Source organism: Sciurus carolinensis, chromosome 9 (assembly GCF_902686445.1).
Source record: "Sciurus carolinensis chromosome 9, mSciCar1.2, whole genome shotgun sequence".
Taxonomy (NCBI): Eukaryota; Metazoa; Chordata; class Mammalia; order Rodentia; family Sciuridae; genus Sciurus; species Sciurus carolinensis.
The window spans coordinates 38,507,440-38,529,051 of NC_062221.1; the positions used below are offsets into that span (position 1 = coordinate 38,507,440).

The 21,612-nt window shown below is 35.6% G+C and overlaps 1 protein-coding gene and 1 non-coding gene across 3 annotated transcripts in view; one reads left to right on the top strand and one right to left on the bottom strand.

Annotated features, from left to right (window-relative positions):
- Wdr49 (WD repeat domain 49) overlaps positions 1 to 21,612 on the bottom strand; it is a 135,058-nt gene that overhangs the window by 37,716 nt on the left and 75,730 nt on the right. Inside the window, exons 11-16 of one of the 2 annotated variants that reach the window (XM_047564786.1) lie at positions 13,917 to 14,047; positions 13,240 to 13,257; positions 11,848 to 11,946; positions 7,852 to 8,016; positions 5,724 to 5,911; positions 4,409 to 4,606 (exon numbers count right to left, since the gene is read on the bottom strand). In XM_047564786.1, the coding sequence (XP_047420742.1) occupies positions 4,409 to 4,606; positions 5,724 to 5,911; positions 7,852 to 8,016; positions 11,848 to 11,946; positions 13,240 to 13,257; positions 13,917 to 14,047 (799 nt within the window). The remainder of the gene's footprint in view (positions 1 to 4,408; positions 4,607 to 5,723; positions 5,912 to 7,851; positions 8,017 to 11,847; positions 11,947 to 13,239; positions 13,258 to 13,916; positions 14,048 to 21,612) is intronic. The other variant, XM_047564787.1, reaches the window with a different exon arrangement.
- Positions 19,529 to 19,611, top strand: LOC124993841 (small nucleolar RNA SNORD60). The gene has a single exon (XR_007110359.1). It is a non-coding gene; the product is annotated as a small nucleolar RNA SNORD60 (small nucleolar RNA).

A 21,612-nucleotide genomic window follows, 5' to 3' on the forward strand; every position in this document is an offset into this window, starting at 1 on the left:
GTATTACATAATAGTTTTCACATATCAGATTTTGCCTACAATCTTTTTTCTTTTTTTTTTAAATCTGCATTTTATTCATTTATTTTTTAAATTTTATTTGTTGTAATTAGTTGTACATGACAGTAGATAAAAATGTGGTACATATATATGTATATATATATATATATATATACACATGATGAAATATTACTCAGTTTTAAAAAAGAACAAAATTATGGCATTTGCTGGTAAATGGATGCAGTTGAAGAATATCATGCTAAGTGAAAAAAACCAAACCCTAAAAAGCAAAGGCTGAATGTTTTCTCTGATATGCAGAAGCTAACACACAATAAGGAGGGTAGAGGGGAGTGAGGGGCGGGGAAGGGGGTTGAGGGTAGGAAAGATAGTAGAGTGAAACAGACATTATTATCTCATGTATGTATATGCCTACAATTCTTAATATGCACCCATCTAGCAAAAGTTTCACACTGAAAATCTATTTTATATTTTAAATATAAGACCAATTTCATTATCTTGTATCAATTCACATCGTATACACAGGAATGTACCATCGAACACTATCTGTGTGCTAGAAGAAAAGCACTGGGCATATTTGACCAGTTTTCAAACTGATCAGTTTTTCTCAAGCATTTGTAAAGTAAAATGCCTATAAGGGCCAGGAAGATAATGTCAAATGTGTGAATCAATCTTCATATAATAAGTGGATAATAAATAGCAAATTAATGGGCTGGAGTTGTGGCTCTGTGGTAAAGCACTCACCTAGCATGTGTGAGGCACTGGGTTCAATTCTCGGCACCATGTAAAAAACTAAAATAAAAGATATTGTGTCTATCTACAATCAAAAATATTTAAAAAATAAATAGCAAATTAAATTTGACAGAAGCCTTTACAAGCAATAAGGAAGAGTAGGAACTACACTGAATTTCAAAGTGTGTCCCATGTAAAAGAGGCTGTGATAATGTGGAAATAGTCGCACTGCGTACTCCAAGAGTTCATGTGGTAGCAGTTTGGGCCCTAGCGTGGTGATATTGAGATAGAGTGTTGAACCTTTAAGAAAGAGTCTAGTGGGAGGTCTTTATTGTTGGTGGCATGCCTTTGGAAGAGACGAATTCTTGTGGCAAATTCTTGTCTTGCAAAGTAAGCCTACAATTCCTTACTGTCTTTTCAGCTGGCTTTCCCAGCTCTCTGGCTCCCTACCCCACCCACCATGTGATCCCTTTGTCTCACAGTGGCTCCACTACTCTGATGCCATCTTACATGAAGTTATGAAGCCAGGACCCTTGTCAAAACCATGCTGTTTTAACTGTCAACCTCCAAAACAGTGAGCTTAATAAACCACTCTTCTTTGAAAATTACCTAACTTCAGATATGTCATTTTAATAACAGAAAGCAGACTAATTCAGGGGTCATAATAACTCTCAGGGAGTGACATATGCTCTTGCTCAAGAGAAGAGATCTTTATCTTTACAAGAAATCACTTAATGTTTAATTCAAATTGCAAACACTAAGTGAGCAGGCACAACCAAAGTCCCTGGCCATAAAATCAATCTGATGAGGAGAGTTACCAGATAAACTCTGCCCAGCACAACGGCAGTTAGTGCTGAAGGAAGGGCACTAAAGAATTGCTGGCATCATCTAATTACTTCTTATCCCATAATCATCTGCCAGCTTCCTGGGATAAATGTGTATTCAAGGATAAATCATCGTCACCCTGTTTCTTCAGCTCTAGAAATAGCCATACCACAGCACTTACTTTTAAAAATCTCACTTGAAAACTAGCCAAAGATCAATAGCTATGTTATAAAAGCAATTCAATGTTATTTTTTAAATCTTTTTTTCTGAAATATATGAAATCACATTGGAATACATTTTAAATACTTTAATCAGATTGCATGTGATTGGGAAGCTAAGTCAAATCAAAGAAATCAAAATACATGACTGCTTCTCCTGTTTTCTAACTACTAGACCAATATTAATTCAACTGAAAGACAAATGCTGCATTCAAGTGTGGGCAAGAGTCACTGCACTGTACAGATCAAATTTGTTCAGGAAGAGTTATTCTGACCCTATTATACTTTACTCACTGGGTCCCTTCTTCTTACCCATGTACTTGGGTTTGACTTCCATAATAGTCTTTTCTTTCTGTAAAGAATTTCTCTTCTTATTCTTATTTGTCATGAGCTGGACTTAGTTGCTTTTACTCTTTTCCAGCCCCTGTTCATTCATGCCCTCCTCTCCCCTCCTTTTCTTCTCCTTCCCTCCTTTGTCCCTCTCCTCCCTTCTTTCTCTTTTCTCCTGTATCCTCCCCTTCTCTTTCTTCTCACCTCTCCTCTTTCTCATACCCCTTGAAACTAGCAGCACCCATATTCAAGGCAGTTTGACAAAAGTCAATGCTTCTTAAAACTAAAATTAAAAGGCTCAAGCAGAAGGTACAAGAAAGCCCAGAGTCCTCAACTTTGTCAGCCTTGTGTTTCTAAAATGGATCCATCTCTGGTGGTTCTTCTCTGTCTTAAACAGAAGGGGAGAAAGGCACTATTTTCATAAAAGCATTCTGGGGAATGAAGTTCTTCAAATTAAAAAAAAAAAACAACCTAATGATCTGATGAGGAGTTAGCAGTATATGATCAGAGCTGCACAATGGCATTTAGTACTTAAGGCAGGGCACTAAAGAATTGCACTCATCTAATTTATTTTTGTCCCACAATTCCAGTTTCCTGGGATAAATGAATATCATGGATAAACCATCCTCATCCCTGTTATGAAATGTCAATGACATAAAAATGAATAGTTTTACTAGGACACATTTCTTAATTATAATTAAGAAATTCAGGAACAGATTGCATTTGGTAGGCACAGTTTGAATGTTACCCATACCTAGGCATGGTCTTATTCTTTGTTCTAACTCATCTAAAAGGGACGGATACTTCAGACCTCACCCAGTTGGTAACACTTTATTTCTTGACCTGTCATCCAGACTCCCCCTCATCTTTCCACAGCCCTCGTGGCTGTCTGCCAACATCAGCATGGCATGGACTTCTCCAATTGCCAGAAGCAGGCTTTCAACTTCTCTCCTACGCAGATTAACAGTCATGTCCCACTCATCTCATCCACCACACACCTACCCACACACCCTTTTGAGCTTCCACTCAGCTGCTGTTTTTCCTGATTGAGAAAAGTCTAGCACTTGCCTTATTTATAGAGTAGAAGACACTGATACAGCTCCCAAGTGTTACATGGAGACTCCCACACTGCTCAGTCAGACACAGGTCCACCTCCCTAGACTATTTTCTATTATTTACCATAATGTTCTGTGTCCTAAAGGGTTGCACAGAATTCTGTCAGCACCGGTTGACATTAGCAAACTGACTTGACCAATACAAAAACAATAAAGCTTGTCCTCCAACACTAAGAGAATCAAGTACTGTCACAGCATGAGAGTGGCTCATGAGACTACCGAAAAGAACCAAATGTGCAGGCCAAACAGAACCAGGTTTCAGCTTAAACTCACTCCACCATTTTGAACAGTACTGGTTAAAACCAGTCAGATATATTATGTTTCCATAGCACAAAGGGAAGAGAAGCAGAGTCCCCATGAAAGCAAAATGAAAACAAGAACAGAAAATGTGAAACAATGAATATTCCCTTTCTCTCATGCCCTCCCACTTCCATTTTATTTTAGTCAGGAACTAGTGAGAGCTTAATTTCAGAGGAGGAAAGGGTTTAAAGCATGAGCTCTGAAGTAAACCAGCAAAGGTAAAAGGCCAAAGTCTGCCATTATGAGCTTTTCTGGGCTGAGAATTCACTCAAACTCTCTGTGCCTGTTTTGTTAGCCATAAAATGGAAATAATGAAACCTCCACCCTCATGGAGTGGACCATTGTGAACCTTAAATGAGATAATTCATGTAAAAATCCTAGATTCTTCTGAGTACACACAGAACATCCAGCAAATATTAACTATTATATTTAGAAAAAGTAAACCAGGAAATTTGTCTTTCTCCAGAATGTTCTATATTTGATTATTACCCTTGTTGTTATTTGATAGCCAGAGTCACCTTTCTAATGATAATATGTTAATTTTATCCATATTTATTATATTCTTACTAAATTTTGAACTTGAATTTATTTATTTTAGAAGAGAAAAATTTCTCAAAAATTCTAAAATATTTTGAGCCACACTGAACAAATGTCTTTCATGTCTCTGGTGTCTCCTCCACTCGATAGAACTATTGTGGCTAACGGTAGACAGGATAAGAGATGCCTGGAACTAGAGCTTCAGAAATGTTAGTTAGGTCAGTTCTTTCATGACTGATGCACATTGAACAGCTGGCAAGATTCAAGTGGAAATCAGCCCAAGTTCATACTAAAGGTCAAGTACATACTGGAATAAGGACGGAACAATATTTCTACCTGACCAAAGATCCAAATAGGAGCATCGCAGATTCCAGTCACACAAATGCTGCAGTCTACAGAGGAGGAGATAATCAGTAAATGGCCACCTCGCTCACACACCTCCAAGGAAGTTATCTGGTCCTCATGAGGTCGGAATGATCTTATCAGAGTTGGAGGCTGTGTGATTTTGTTCTTACTGGAATTAAGACAGTACTCCTGAACAAAAACAAATTTCAGAATTTCAAAAATCCAAATATTAGCTCATAATGACACAGCACTTGTTCTAAAGCCTGATACAAAAATGAAAAATAAACCAGGCACTATGGCACACGCCTGTAATCCCAGCTGCTCAGGAGGCTGAGACAAGAGGATCATGAGTTCAAAGCCAGCCTCAGCAAAAGCAAGGTACTGAGCAACTCAGTGAGACCCTGGATCTAAATAAAATACAAAAATAGAGATGGGGATGTGGCTTAGTGGTTGAGCATCCCTGAATTCAATCTCTGGTGCACAAAAAAATAAAACAAAAAAAAAATGAAAAATGTATATTTGATAATAACCATCTATGATCCGAATGCAAAAGAGAGTTCATGATAAAATAGGTTAGAAAAATGGTGTTAACATTAAAAACACTAATTTGATTGAATTGGGAAGTAGAAAAAAGAGAGGGAAGAGATTGGAAAGAAAAAGATGGACAGTAATTTGATAGAAAGGAGCTTTGCTATGTATAGTTAGTCACATATAAATAATATTATAATATTATTCAAAAATTGAACATGTAATCAGTGATAAAAAAAGAAAAATCAAACTAACTTATGATAGCAATAATATTAGTTGAAGGTCCAGTACTCTAAATTACATTTATAATCTCATTTCGAATAAAGTATAACCTAATTATTACATTTAAACGATGCTGCAGTACATTGCTGACAATATTGCATTCCTAAATTGGGTACTTGACTTGACTAAATATTAATAGGTTTCCAAACTGAGAAAAAGCTGGCTTTTTTAAAAGAAGTCTCTGCTCAATACATGCTTTCTTTAAAATACTCAAAACTAAGTATTTCTTCCTTTAAGAAACAGACAAGGGGCTGGAGTTGTGGTTCAGTGGTAGAGTGCTTGCCTAGCATGTGTGAGGCACTGGGTTCGAGTCTCAGCACCACATATAAATAGATGAATAAAATAAAGGTCTATCAACATCTAAAAAATATTTAAAAAAAAAGAAACAGACAAGACCCAATCTATATGACTGAATATAATTTTATAGAGTTTTTGTTATCTGCAACAAGAGGCAATCAAAAACAATGAAGATGATGGGAAAATAATTTCAATTTACCTCTATATTCCAGATTTTCAAACATCCATCAAGATCTCCTGTGGTAAGGTATCGGTTCAACTTATCAATAGACATAATAATGGATCTAGCTCCACGATGGGCCAAAAATTCAGCCAGAAGAAGTTTCTTACATGTATCCCAGAATCTGACATAACCAGACCCACCACATGATACCAGGTTAGCTCCTCCTTAAAAGAAATGGAAAACCTAACTAGGAAACTGAAACCACAAATACCAGAAAAGAACTTACTCAAGTGGCTTTCCCTGTGTCATTAAAGCATGTGGCATTAGAAAGGAGACAGGACTGAGAACAATTCCCAGTTCCACTTTGATGCTCTAAAATACAGAATGGAAATAAACCATATTAAGTAGTAAATGAGATAAGATACATAAGATATTTCATTATTTGTAGTTTCCTTTCCTTTATTCGTTACTCTAATGCTATTGGATTTTTTAAAGTTAGAATTCATTTCTTTCTTCAAATAAACTTATAAGATATTAATTTCAACATTATAATAATATTCTGATTACATAAAACTATCTTTCCTAATCACTTATTGGGCATAAGATGAAGAAGTAAAAACCCTGGTGCACAGAGTTAAAGGCCTGTATTATGTGATAAAAGCGTAGCTATTAAGTTCTTTGTTTGGCAGCCGGCTTAGAATTCTGTTTTTGAGCTTGTTTTTAAATTTTTCATCAAGAATTTATTGTTAGTCCTTATGGAACCCTTTTTTGGTTAATAGACCTAGAAATAACCTTTTCACTTTCCATTTTTATGTGCTTTGCAGAAAGCACTTTACCTAAATTATTCTTGTGTGGCAAAGTTCCTATTATCTGATAAATCTGTAGATGACTTCCAATTTCCTTCACAAATGTACTGGTGATTAACAATCATATCTGTTTAAGGTAGAAATAATGGCATGTAGTCACTTCAGTGGAAACAATTTGGGAATACTGATAACATTAAGAAGAATTAGTGTTGAGGAAATGAGAGTAATTTTAGGATAATAGTTCATATTGTGAGTATAAGTGGGTTCTAGAAAATAGAAAGTTTTATAATCTGTTCCAGGACTGTTTTAAATATTCCTCAATGTTCCTAAAACATTGATGATGAAAAGTTTTCTATGAGTATCATACAGTTTTCCCATTTGCAAATTAAATATGGGAAAGAAAATATAGGAAACATGATGTGGATATGCTTATCTCTTTTTTTCAAACATATAACTCGTAAGTCTAGATCTCTAATTTCAAGAAAATATACTTATAAATATAATTCCTAATATTTAGATGAAAGTTCAAACATATGCATTATTCTCAAAAGAAGATTTTTATTTGGGAAGATGCAATCTTCTTTGAAACTGTACTACTCTAACTATTGAAAACAGAGAAAATAGGGCAAATGGGTATTTCACCTGTATAATATCAAATAACTACAGAAAATCATCTGATAGCACCAACGTTGGCATTCACCTCAATAGAAATTAAATCAAGATTCTGACTTCTTCTGGAAAGTATATACAACTATCCAAGATATTCAGAACATTAAGAGAGAGAGAGAGAGAGAGAGAGAGAGAGAGAGAGAGAGAGAGAGAGAGAGAGAGAGAGAGAGAGAGAGAGAGAAACGGAGTTCTCATCCTTGGATCAGCAGTTATTTCAGAATTTGTCTTTGCTCGAGTCTCCAAGTTCATCATTATGTTCTCTCAGTCAGGTGCCTGTACTGTCAGTTTTCAGACACAGATTCTACTCTTCTGTTGTATGTGAACCTAAACTTTGACATGTTTGGGGCAGGTATATTTAGCTGTGTCTCCTACTCTGCTAAAATATCTCTACACCATGGCTGAGACACCAATTTTGACTGTAGCCCATAACAAACAGTCAGAATTTTGCACATTCTGATCCATATATACACATCACTGAATAAATACGTAGTCACTTCTAGTCTGGCTCCTGCTTCTGCACCCATTCTCCTCAACCCTCATCTCCTCTGTGAGACCTGTGGCTGCCCATGACCCAGGAATGACTTGTTAACTACATGGAATCAAATGCTACAAGACCTAAATAGAAAGAGATTGAATATTTTTATTGCTCCCCTTCACAATTACAGGCAAACTATAAATACATATTTTACCTGCTGTTGCATTGGTTTTCCTTGCTTCAAGGAAGCAAAGCCTCATAACAGCATTATTACCCTCGGTGTCAATCTCTGAGGTGTAGGCTGCCAGGCTGGCCTGGTCTGCCATGTGGTGGGAAGAGGGGCTCTTCTCAGCACTGAGAAGATCTTGAGGTTCTCTATCTGTCATGAAGACAAAGTCAGGTGTCTTAATGAAGAGAAACATCTGCTGTTCAAACTAGTGCATATGAAAATAGGCCCATGTCAGTCACCGTCTCATAACAGACATACAATCAACATCCTTGAAGTCTCATGCTATTAGCTTCCTCGACTTGAAGGATCATTTGATTTTGTTTTTGTTTTGCATATTCCATACACCATGTTCTCTCTTAACATGAATTAATATGAACTTCATACCATAGTCACTGCTACCATCTCAGAAATTTTTGACTTACTAAAGACAAATGTGTTTCTAATACTACTATGACATTTCCAGTTTATTAATCATTAACAATAATCTTGTAAATATTGTAGTGAACATGAAATATAATGGATATTTATAAATATTTAAATGAGAATTTTGGGGCTGGGGTAGTGGCTCAGTGGTAGAATGCTTGCCTAGCATGTGTGAGGCACTGGTTTCAATTCTTAGCACTGCATATAAATAAATAAATAAATAAAGGTCCATTTACAATTAAAAAAAAATTTTAAATAAATAAATACATGGGTGTTTTTAGTAATGCTTTTGCTAGTGAGTTACCTTGGAGAGGACGTTTTTTTATTTATTTATTTTTTTCTCTGTTTGTACATGAAGTAGAGGCATACCATTTGTGTAATCATACATTTACCTAGGCTAATAGTTTTCTATTCATTCTTTTTTTTTCTCCCTCCCATCCCTCCCACCCCTCTTATCCCTCTATAGAGTCCCTCCTTCCTCCATTCTTGCCCACTTCCCACTCCCTATTTGTGTCATCATCTGCTTATCAGTGAGATCATTTATCCTTTGTTTTTTTTTGAGATTGGCTTATCTCACTTATCATGATATTATCCAACTGCATCCATTTGCCTGCAAATGCCATAATTTTATTATTCTTTATGGCTGAGTAATATTCCATGGTATGTATGTATGTGTGTGTGTGTGTGTGTGTATATATATATATATATATATATATATATATATATAATCACAGTTTCTTTATCCATTCATCAATTGAGGGATATCTAGGTTGGTTCCACAATCTGGCTATTGTGAATTTGAGCAGCTATGAACATTGTTGTGGCTGTATCTCTGTAGTATGTTGATTTTAAGTCCTTTGGGTATAGGCCAAGGAGTGGGATAGCTGGGTCAAATGGTGGTTCCATTCCAAGTTTCCTAAGGGATCTCCACACTGCTTTCCAGAGTGGCTGCACTAATTTGCAGCCCCACCAGCAATGTATGAGTGTACCTTTTTCCCCACATCCTCTCCAATACCTATTGTTGCTTGTATTCTTGATAATCGCCATTCTAATTGGGGTGACATGGAATCTTAGGGTAGTTTTGATTTACATTTCTCTTATTACTAGAGATGTTGAATATTTTTTCATATGTTTGCTTGTATATCTTCTTCTGTGAAGTATCTGTTCATTTCCTTAGCCCATTTGTTGACTGGGTTATTTGTATTCTTGGTGTAGAGTTTTTTGAGTTCTTTATATATTCTGGAAATTAGTGCTCTATCTGAAGTATGAGTGGCAAAGATTTTCTCCCACTCTGTAGGCTCTCTCTTCACATTACTGATAGTTTCCTTTGCTGAGAGAAAGCTTTTTAGTTTGAATCTGTCCCAGTTGTTGATTCTTGCTTTTATTTCTTGTGCTATGGGAGTCGTGTTAAGGAAGTCTGTTCCGAAGTCAACAAGTTGAAGATTTGGACCTACTTTTTCTTCTATAAGATGCAGGGTCTCTGGTCTGATTTCAAGGTCCTTGATCCATTGTGAGTTGATTTATGTGCAGGGTGAGAGATAAGGGTTTAGTTTCATTCTGTTGCATATGGATTTCCAATTTTCCCAGCACCATTTGTTGAAGAGGCTATCTTTTCTCCATTGCATATTCTTGGCAACTTTGTCTAGTATGAGAAAATTGTATTTATTTGGGTTTGTGTCTGTGTCCTCTATTCTGTACCATTGATCTACCTATTTTGGTACCAATACCATGCCGTTTTTGTTACTATTGCTTTGTAGTAGAGTTGAAGATATGGTATTGCAATACCCCCTACTTTGTTCTTTCTACTGAGAATTGCTTTAGCTATTCTGGGTTTTTTATTCTTCCAGATGAATTTCATAATAGCTTGCTCTATTTCTGCAAGGTACATCATTGGGATTTTAATTGGAATTGCATTGAATCTGTATAGCGCTTTTGGTAGTATGGCCACTTTGACGATATTAATTCTGCCTACCCAAGAACATGGGAGCTCTTTCCATCTTCTAAGGTTTTCTTTAATTTCTTTCTTTAGTGTTCTGTAGTCCTCATTGTAGAGGTCTTTCACCTCTTTTGTGAGATTGATTCCCAAGTATTTTATTTTTTTCGATGCTATTGTGAATGGGGTAGTTTTCCTAACTTCTCTTTCTGAAGATTCATCACTTACGTATAAAAATGCATTGGATTTATGAGCATTGATCTTATATCCTGCTACTTTACTGAATTCACTTGTGAGTTCTAAAAGTTTTCTGGTGGAATTTTATGGTTCCTCTAAATATATAATCATGCCATCAGCAAATAGGGATAGTTTGAGTTCTTCTTTTCCTATTCGTATCCCTTTAATTTCCTTGGTCTGTCTAATTGCTCTGACTAGAGTTTTGAGGACAATGTTGAATAGAACATTGGAGAGGACATTCTTAATGTTGCTTCCATTATCAGCTAATACCATCTGTAGTCCACACTAGAAAGATTCATCTCCAAATCTATGACTAGTCTGCACATAGTTACGACAAATCTCTACAGAGATACCTTCAAAATTTCAAAGCCAGAAATCTAGAGCCATGTCTTTTAGAAATATGGAATTATTTCTTTTCCTATCTTATTTATTTCACTGTGTAGTTAATGGTAGCCACAATTGGTTTGCTGTAGGTGTCAGTGCTCTCTTGAAAGCCCATGTAGAGGAAGAGATGATATCTCACCCTTTCCCTGGAAGACTCAGAGGAACACTTATGGTAAGTTCTTTGTACTTGAACAGGTCAGAGCTTTGTGTCTGCAGCCAAGTAATCCTCAACCTCTTAAATTGGTTTTCTTACTCTCCATAAATCACTTCCTCAGCTTTTTCCAAACAACTGCATCTGATGACCAGGGCTTTCCTCAGGTTGAATTCATTCTCTGTGAGCTTATCCAATTGAGACAACAGAACCTGGCCCAGTCATGAGGAATGACATATTCATTGCCCAAATAAATTAGTCTAAGGAAAAACCTTTAGTATTTAACAAAATTCAAATAAAATGTGAAAGGTAATTGTCAAGATATTTTGCTTAAGTCTAAAATATTCATGTGCTCTGTTAAATTCCCATAAAGTACAACATACTCCTGTCTAATGCTCCTCGCAGATTTCTAAAGTGAGGAATAATTTAAGATTTCCAGGTGGTATAATATTTAATAGAAGCCCCAGATTGAGTCTGAACAGCCAATCAAGTGAACACAGTTCCCATTTTCCTACCAAGGGGTACCCAAGGTTCACTCAAAGGCAATTTGGCAAGGTTTATTGGCAAAGACTGAGCTAGATAAAAATGAGAGACCTGCTCCCTGCTGTCAGTAATACAGAAATGCTGATGTAGCATAAAGAGAAGAAACAACATGCCATGGAGAATTTGCTAAGCCAAGTAAATCTCAAGGTTCTTTTTAGTCACTTTGACAAGACAACATTATCACTAATCCTTTGTGCTTATAGCTGATCATCTATAATTCAACAGTAAGCTGCTTTAGATACAGGCATAAACAACTAGTCCTAAATGGTCTGACTTGGTTGCATCATTTTAGTTTCAAATTTGCACTCACCTGATTGTGATTTTAGCAACTTCTGGTAATCAGGGTGAAGTACATGGTGAGCATTTTCTGTGCTATTGTTCCACAAAACAATTTCTCCATCATAACTCCCTACATGAGCCATGATAAAGAATGTAAGTTGTCAAAATTTTTGATAGAAAATTCATGCAATAATAATTAGAATACATTATTGATGCCTCATACACAGAATCTGGCACATAGTAGGCATTCTCTCTATATTTTTGGAGACATGAAAGAAAACTTATTTTTTACTAACTTTTTATTTAAAATCCTCACAGAATAACCTATGTAGTAGGTGTATAAAAATTTCTCTTACCTTCTTTTGGAGTAATCAAATATTCAGAATAAGGGCTTTGCATTTAAACAATTTAAGTTTCAGTTCAAGTTCTGCAACTTATTAGTTGTGTAACCTTGCACATGATATTTAACTCTATTTGATGCCATAATTTCCTCATCTACAAAACTGGGTTAATAATTGTATTTCTTTTACCAGGTTGTTGTGAAGAATGAAAAGAATATGGAATGGTGCTGAGCACAATGTAAGAATTGAAAAGTGTTAATCATTATCTTACTTTTTATTATTAAGAACAAGTGAATCAAGTTCTCCTAGATTTCTGTTCCCCACACCCTTGTGTGTGTGTGTGTGTTCTTTCCATTCCTCCCTTCCCATGTTTTTTAATTAAACATTGCATTTTGAAAACCTAAAATTCTTCGTGCAGAAAGTACTCACTATTTCTCTTCACAGGAAACAGAAAAAAGCTCAAAGTGAGGCTAAATCAGACAAGCCTATTCTGTGGAGGGAAAATGCAGCAATGCCCATATCACCATGCTCAGTGGCTCAAGGAGATTAACAGAGTCCTTGGCAGGGTGTCAATGTTAAGTGGAGGGTTGAGTTTAAGTAGGACATACAGATAGTGACTTCCTTGGGATCTGGAGAGGCCAGAGAAATGCACACAAAACTCTGCACTGTCCTGGAAAGAGCAGCCTGTTTAACTCAGATCAGATATCCACAGCATACCCGTCTTCTCGTAATGTTTGGATGTTCTATTTGTGAGGTGCTTGACTGAGCATTTTCACATAGAACTAGCAGAAGGAGAATGAATGAAGAGATGATCTATTCACCAATACAATGGTATTTTACAACACTTTCACAATAACAACCACACAAACTGTATAGTTCACTATCTCCATCACAATTCAGGATGTGACCCTACCTGAATGTGAGGTCTTCCAGAAGCTGTAAAGTGGTTTCAACTACAGAGTTAGCCCTACCAGAAGACAATCAGGTAAGTCCTAAAAAAATACTGAAACCTTAAATGTAGATCAGTAAATCTCATAGAATGACACTTCAACTCTTCTCTGGCATGTTTTCATTCCTCTTACCTGATGACACTTTGGATTCTATAAAAAAAAAATTTAAGCTGTGAAAATATGGACCTCAAAAGGTATAATTGGTTTCTATAAATTGCTTTTATAAGACTTTTCATACCCTTTAATATATTACATCAAAGTATACCAATGGAACTGTATTAAGAGTTTGGATTTGGACATTTCGTGAGGACATCTTAATGAATATTTTTTGAACTTAATTATACCAAGGGGTTAAAATGTTCCCATTGTGAAACATCTGAGTACCACCAAGGTGTGATTTGTACTCAACAATCATAACGCTACTCTTGGAAAATGGACAATAAAAATTAAAGTTAATAATGATCGATGTGTATGCCAAACACAATGATAAACACTTACACAGGTAATTTGTAGTTTAAAACTATAATATAAATATATGAGTATTAGCCAGAGAAAACTATGATTTAATGTTTAAATAACTCTCATAGTATCATGCTGTGGCCAGAATGAGAAGCCAGAGAGCCCCTACCATAGGAACTGATGGATATCAGCATGAATATATTGCCCTAGAAATAAGGACTGAAAGGTGGTTTAAAGGCGAGCACTATTTCTTTAGGAAATCTATTCATTTTTCAGTTGAGAAAAGTTTTTGTTAAAGTGAACCAACACAAACCCAACTGTCTCCACCCAACTGTGAAGGTTCAATTTACCTGTAGCAAGAGTTTGTGGAGGTAAAAAGGCAGCACACAGGATATCGTCTTGGTGCCATACTCCTCCTTTCCATTCTTCAGGCTGGATGAAAAATCGATTGAAATTTTGGGGTCGAAACACAGTAATAGCTCTAGTAAAAGGAAGGATATGGAATTTAGCTGTGAATCTGAAATTGATACAGGTATCGAGCAGCCATTATCCACTTGAGTCATGTGATTTGAGAAGTCTAAAATACTAGGTTGGGGTTGGCGATTTAGCTCAGGGACAGAACACTTACCTAGCCCAGCAAAAGGCCCTGAATTCAATTCCCAGCACCACAAATAAATAAATAAATGGGGAAAAGTAAATCAGTAAATGTCTACACTGACCCTCTTGTCATCCATAACATTTAGCTTCCCCCTTGTTATGGTTTGGATCTAGAAAGTCCCCCAAAGTCATGTGTGTTGAAGGCTTGGTTCCCCAGTGCAGCAATGTTCAGAGATGGGATTTTTTAGAAAATGATTGGGTCAGGAAGGCTGTGGATTAATCCATTTGATAATGATTTGAATGTACCGGGAGGTTGTGGAAACTATAAGCAATGGAAGTAGGTTACTGGGGGCATGGAACTGGGGACTATATCTTGTCCCAACTACCTCTCTGCTTCTCTCTCTCTGTTTCTTTCTCTTTCTCTCTCTCTCCCTCCCTCCCCCACCCCTTCTTGGCTTCCATAAGCAGAACAGTTTCCCTCCACTCCACTCTTCTGCCATGATGATCGGCCTCATCTTAGGCCCGAACCACTGCAGTCAGCCAACATAGACTGAAACCTCTGAAAACGTGAGTCAAAATAAATCTATCCTTTGAGTTGTTTATCTCTGGTATTTGGCACAGAAGCAAACAAACAAACAAACAAACAAAGACTAACAAATGGCTTTCTTCTAGATTCTCTCATTGAATTCCCTGGTAAATTATGAATCTTTAACGTCTGGAGGTTAATTATTCTTTTATAACAATTAACACCAAACACATATCCATTTACTGGATTAATTATTCATTTCCAAAACCCTAAAGCGCAGTTTCCCCACACAGGTACCATGAAACTAGTGAGAGTTTTGTATCAATAATAATAAAAAGTAGGATGGGTCTATGAATACTTGTAGGTAGTTGAAGCAAAATCAATAAGGTTTCTTTCACCAAAGTATCTCAGGATGTTTAACATATTAACATTTCCTATATGAAGGTGGTTTCATATCTATCCTCTTGGAGTACACTCCATCTTAAAGTGGATCTCCTTTGGAGAATACCATTCCAAAGAAATGGGATATAGGACAGATATATTTTGAACAGTAAGAATACTAAGAATCTTGGAGCACTGCTAAAAAATTTCAGAACAGACCAGAATGGGTAGAGAATGAAATGCCTGGTTCCTAGTTGAGAAGGACAGATTGTTGATATTAAATTGTAGGGCCATCAGCACCACCTTATTTTTATGTGGTCTGAGCTCCATTGGCCAGCTTGTACTAAGCCTCTTCTTCCTTCTAGAGCTACCCACTTCTCAAATGAATATTTTAAACCCTATGTTTTGGGTCTTCTCTATCATTCTCTCTTCACCTTTTTGAAATTGTGCTTTTCTTCCCACCACTTTGAAAGTCTCCTAATTGCTCTACCAGTTAACCTCCTCAGCCTTGGACGGAGGTAACTCTCTCTCTCCTTGAAACTCCTCTTTTTTTCAGTACTTCTTGCTTCTCTTTCTGCCTCCTTACCTTTCATTCCTTAGTCTCTACTTCCTTCTCCCTTCTTTCTCTAGCCCCTTTAATATGGATATTCTTCAATGCCTTTCTTCCACTCCTCTCTATCCATTCAAACTAGCTTAATGAGAGATCCAGTGTACAACCATAGTTCCCATCTCAGTTCTATACATATGCTCTAAAGCTGACCTTCATTCATAACTTCTGCCAGTTGTTGAATAGTATCCATTTGCCAGTTGACAATTCCATACAGTGCTACCATCAGCAAACAATATTAATACACCAAAAACCAAACCTCGCCATCTTCCCTCCACACCAGCCCCCCATCCTGATTCCCAAATAAACCAGCATTATAGCCTCCTGTGTGTAGTTCTCTCCCCCAGGCAAATCAAATGCTTATATTTTACCTCTGACATATGTCACATAGCCATTTCTTCCTTTTTAATAAATTTAAACAACCAGAGACAGCTTTCTAGTCCAGTGCATACTACCTCATGGTTGAACAATTGCAACAGCCTCCTACCAGTTTCACTGCTTCTAGTCTGCCCTATTCTTCATCCTGCTACTAGATTACTCATTTAGTTCTGGGGTTCTTAAGGTCCATTCATTCTATAAACATGTCTTGCTTCTGTGTTAAATTTCCTGTTAATGGTATTACAGGTTGAGAGCTGTGTGCTAGTCTGTTTTTTGTCTCTGTCAACTTAGAGGGAAAAAAGTTTATTTTGCTCACAGTTCACAGTCCATGGCCAGCAACTCCATAGCACCAGGCCTGAGGCAAGGCAGAACATCATAGCAGAAGAGTATGGCAGGGGAAATGTTCTTGCTCAGTTTATAGCAGCCAGGGAGCAGAGAGAAATTAAGACACCAGGGGGAAAATATAAACCTCTAAGGCATCACCTCAGGGACCTACTTACCCCAGCCACATCCCACCTGCCTACAGTTAGCCCCCAATGCAGTAATCCTTTGAAATGATTAGCCCATCAAATGTATTAATCCACTGATTAGGTTGTAACTTTCCTAATTCAATCATTCCACCTCTGAACATTCCTGCATTGTCTCACACATAACCTCTCTGGGAACACCTCATATCTGAATTGTAAAAAGCTATGAGCATAAACTTACTAAAATGCAACATGAAAGGTGGTAAGCGCCAAGGAAATACTAATCAACTGACATGAAATTCCCGAGTAGAAGTCACAGAAGGTTTACATAAAGTCTGATATTTTAAAAGGGGCCATAAAAGATGTGTAGGACTTGAAAGAGGAAAGCAATCTAGTTAGAGGAAATATGATAAAGATGAGGCTAATTGCCTTAAGAATATTTACTAGTTTTCCATTTCCTACATGACAAAATTCAAATATGTGGAACTGCTTTTCAACATCCAATAATATATTGGTCCAATCTACTTCTTTAGAATTATTGGTTCTTATGTTCTTTCTTTTCAAAGTTATATGTGAATAACCAACTAACTATTTGGCAGTGGCTCTAGAAACCATAGGGTAAATACAGTGTGCTATATTTAATTGTGTTTTATACAGTTTTGGAGAAATTACTATTTCCATTAAAACAAAGACAGATGAAGTCATGCAATAAAATGGAAAGTTTGTCTAAATTTTTAAGACAGAATACAAATTCAAATCAATTTATTTCTTTTAAGAGCTGTTTTGAACTATTGGGGGCATTTAGGGGGTAAGTTTCTGCAGTACAGTTTCTCGTCCAACCCAAACCATATCCTTGTTCTCTAAGTGTCCTTTATGTTTTTGGCACTATTTGTACTCATGGAATACTCTTGTTTCCCCCACGGACTTCCTTCCACATAGAGCCCACATCTACCCATCCACACCATTCTCTAAGTCCAGTCTTATTCCAGTAGGTTTCTGTAATGACTAGGATTTAAAGAAAGAGTTCCTTCTTCTGAACTCTTACATCATTCCACTTACAATATTACAACTCCTTGGATCGATTATTCATTATTTCAACTCCTTGGATAGATTGTAAGTTCTTAAGATATCAAGATCATGTCTCGTTCCATAACCCACAGTAGCCAACATAGTGATCCACACATGCAGAGTGTTCAATAAATATCTGGCAAATGAGTAAGGGAAAACTGTCTGCTTAAATGTCACCTCCTCTGGTAAGACTTTTCTGACCACCCTATCTCAAGTCTCTTCCTTGGGTCTCTCAGTCCTCACTCTGCCTCGTTTTTCTTTGAAAAGTTTCTCATTGGATAGCATGGTGTTTTGTATTTATTTGTCTGTTTATTTTAAGTTTCATATGCTATAAAGTAAGCTTTTTTTTCTTTCTGCATCATCAGTGCCCAGTATGACACTAAGCACATAATAGGTGAGTAATAAATATATGCTGAATCGATAAATTTTTCTTCTATGTTTAAAAATAATGAACAATTTTAATTAAAGTATTACTTGAATAATATTTTTGAGGTTTAGTCAGATATTATAGCTAAGACAAATTTAAGTTCTAAAGTTACAGTTCAATGTCAGAATAGCTTAGAATAGCTACTAGTAAGTTTGGTTGAAAAGAGTTTCCTTGGAGGATGGAGAGTGTGGGGTGGGAGTGAAAGAAAAGAGTTTAATCCTACACCTTTATCTCTAGACCAGAATTCAGTGTCAAATGTCTTTATACCAAGAGTCATATTAAAAAGATATACTAAATATATTCAGGAAACACCACCCAAAGGAACAAAATGCATTTTATAAGATGGTGTAAAAAGTAACCCTTCTGGTATTTGACCTTATGTGTCAAAATGCTGAAAAACTAATTACCTGACACCTTTCCCTTAAAGCATAACCTGAAACTTTGATGTGAAATGACAGTTGTCCTGAAAATACCTTTAAAATTCACACTGTGGTTCTCACTTTTTCCATTTCTAAGACAATGTTTTTTTTTTTTTTTTTTTTTTTTTTTTTAATTTGTACTTTTGCCAAGAGTAAAATTAAAGTTCAGAATGAGTCAATTTTTCAGGGCATTTTCAGAGTCCCTTTGGCATGAGGAGTTTACTAGCTCCATCACACACCTCACATCTGAAATCCTGAGAGCATCTCTACTGAGCCATTTCATCATCTTGTGAAGAGGATTGCATATCTAATTCAGAATTCAGATAGGATGGCCAATTCTGTGAGAAGGAAATTAGTTTTCCTGTCAAGTGCAAAGAACAAAAAAAAAGAAAAAAAATAAACTTTTTCTAGGATGATAAGGTTAAGAAAATTAAATTTTTTTGTTGTTGTTTTGGTGTGTATAGGGGGTACTTGGGATTGAACTCAGAGTCTTGAGCATATTAAGCACCCACTCTACCATTGAGTTAGACTCCCAGGCCTAAAAATAATGTTTAGACTGAATCCTAACCTTGTAGTAATTGAGAGTGCACAAGAATGCAATTATTTCTTCCCTTGGAGGTTAATTGTTCATGTGTTGTTGGTCCAATTATCATAAGTCTTGATAATGGCTATCCTTCGATATATTGCTCTTTAGGCTTAAAGAATACTTCAAAGAACAGAGAATAAATTCAACATGAATCAATTCATCTGGATTTCTTTCTTATTTTCTTCTTCCTAAAATTTGTGGAATCAGATTTTTGGACACTGGGATAATCACAAAATTAGATCTGAGAATTACTTGTGAATTTCAAACATACTTTCTCTCTCCTTAGTTCCAGTATGGCTAATTTAGAATAAGTTACAACTTTGGAACTTTCCACTCTGATTCTTAGCCTAATAATAGAAATTAATTGAGTCATATGGGGTTATAGTTTCTTAGTAAGGCAATTATTAAGAATTTAATATCTCGTAATGGATAAGTTAAGTTTTATTCCTAGGTAACTTCAAATCCTTAATGTCATTTACCTTAGAAAACACTTAAAAATCAAATTAAACCTGTAATGAACTACTTTAATTCCTGACACCTTGTATGAAAACTGCATATATAGTCTGATTATTGTGCAAGACAGAGGCTTGATAAATAACTATAGCACTAGATATTTTCTGAGCACCTACTGTTTACAGACTCAAAGGATATTATTATCAATCATATTTTCAGAGTAATTTTAAATTTTAAATTACATGGAAGAGTCTCTTTTTAGTATTTGTATATATCTATATTTTTAAGGAGTTTAAAATATTCATGAACAAAGGTTTCTCACAAAAATATGACATTTATTTAACATGAAGGATATAGTAATTAGCTTGAATTAATCATCTGATGATGTATGCAAATACCAAAACATCAACCTTGTATACCATAAATATAAATCATTTTCAATTATGACTTGGGGCGGCTGGGGAGAAAACAGAGAATTCTCCTTTACCCAAAAGAGAAAAATAAAGAAAGAAAACTAGGTATACTCTTTAATGAGTTATTAGTATTAAATCACTGAATTTAGAGCAGGCTAAAAATCTTTAAAGAAATAGGAATATTTATTTGATTTTACCATAGCTATACATATTACATGCCTACTTCGAACAAAGATAAAGATAATTGATAATCCTTTCATTTAACGTGAGCAACATAAATGTGACCAAGGAGTCAAAGAGATATTTTTAATTGATCTATATCGATTTACAACTTTGTCTCTAAGTATATTTTGCTTTAAAAATAGAAAATACATTTCTAGCAGTTTTGAATTTTGAGATTGTTTTATTGGATAGGTAAATTCTGATATAAATGACTGTATTCCTAAATAAACAACATGGGCTCTCTAATTCATTTTTTTAGTACCATTTTACAATAGCATTTAATATATCCTGCCTTTTACATATTGACTCTTCAAATTGTGATGCTCTTGACAGCAGGAATCATGATTTTTCATATTCTGTCTACTATAGTTCCTTACTCAGTGTTTTCCACAAAGATGAAGTTTTTATAATATATATTAGGGAAAAAATATACTAAGCGAAATATTTGAGATCTTGCTAAACTGATAACATTTTTTGTGTTTCTTCATATGCACAAAACTGATTGATTAGTTTTGTTTGAAATAACCAACCTACTCAATCATTTGGATGTTTTCTTAATCATTTGTTTTAAAACATATATACATAGTTACTTTTGCATGGTTTTATAACTCTATTTGCAACAAGTCCATTACAGGACTGAAGGAAAGACTATGACATAGACAGCAAACTAGTAGTTTTGTAAACTTCATTAGTCTACCCTGTCTCTTAAAGCCTTGATTTTCTTTCACATAAAGAGGATTGATAATACTTTGCCTTCTAAACCATGGTGAAGAGAGAGATATCAGTGTTGCTTGCCTCTTACAAAGAATGTGTAATCTCAGTTTCCTTATCTATTCAACAAATAGATGAGTAATGCAACAAACCCAAAGTCAACGTCATACTAAATGGGGAAAAACTGAAAGCATTTTCTCTAAAATCAGGAACATGACAAGGATGTTACCACTCCAATTTAATATGGTACTTGAAATTTTAGCCAGAGCAATTTGACAAGAAAAGAAAATTAAAGGGATACAAATAGGAAGAGTTAATTTATCTCTGTTCACAGATGACATGATCCTACACTTAAAAGACCCAAAAAAACTCCACTAGAAGAATTCCAGAACAGATAAACAAGTTCAGCAATTGCAGGATACATGATGAACATATAAAATTAACAGCTTTCCTATACACCAATAATAAATCTACTCAGAAGGAAATCATAAAAATGGTTCCATTGGGAATAAATGAAAATAAATCTAACCAAGGAGGTGAAAGATCTCTATAATAAAATTTAAAGAATTCCAAAGAAATAAATCAAAGACATTAGAAGATGGGAATACATTCCATGTTCTTTGAAAGGCTGAATTAATATTAGCAAAATGGCCATATTACCAAAAGTTATCTCAGATTCAAAGCAGTTCCCATCAAAATAACAATGACATTCTTCACAGAAATAGAAAACAGTTCTAGAATGCATATGAAAGAACAAAGACAAAGAAGAGCCACAGCAATTCTAAGTGGCA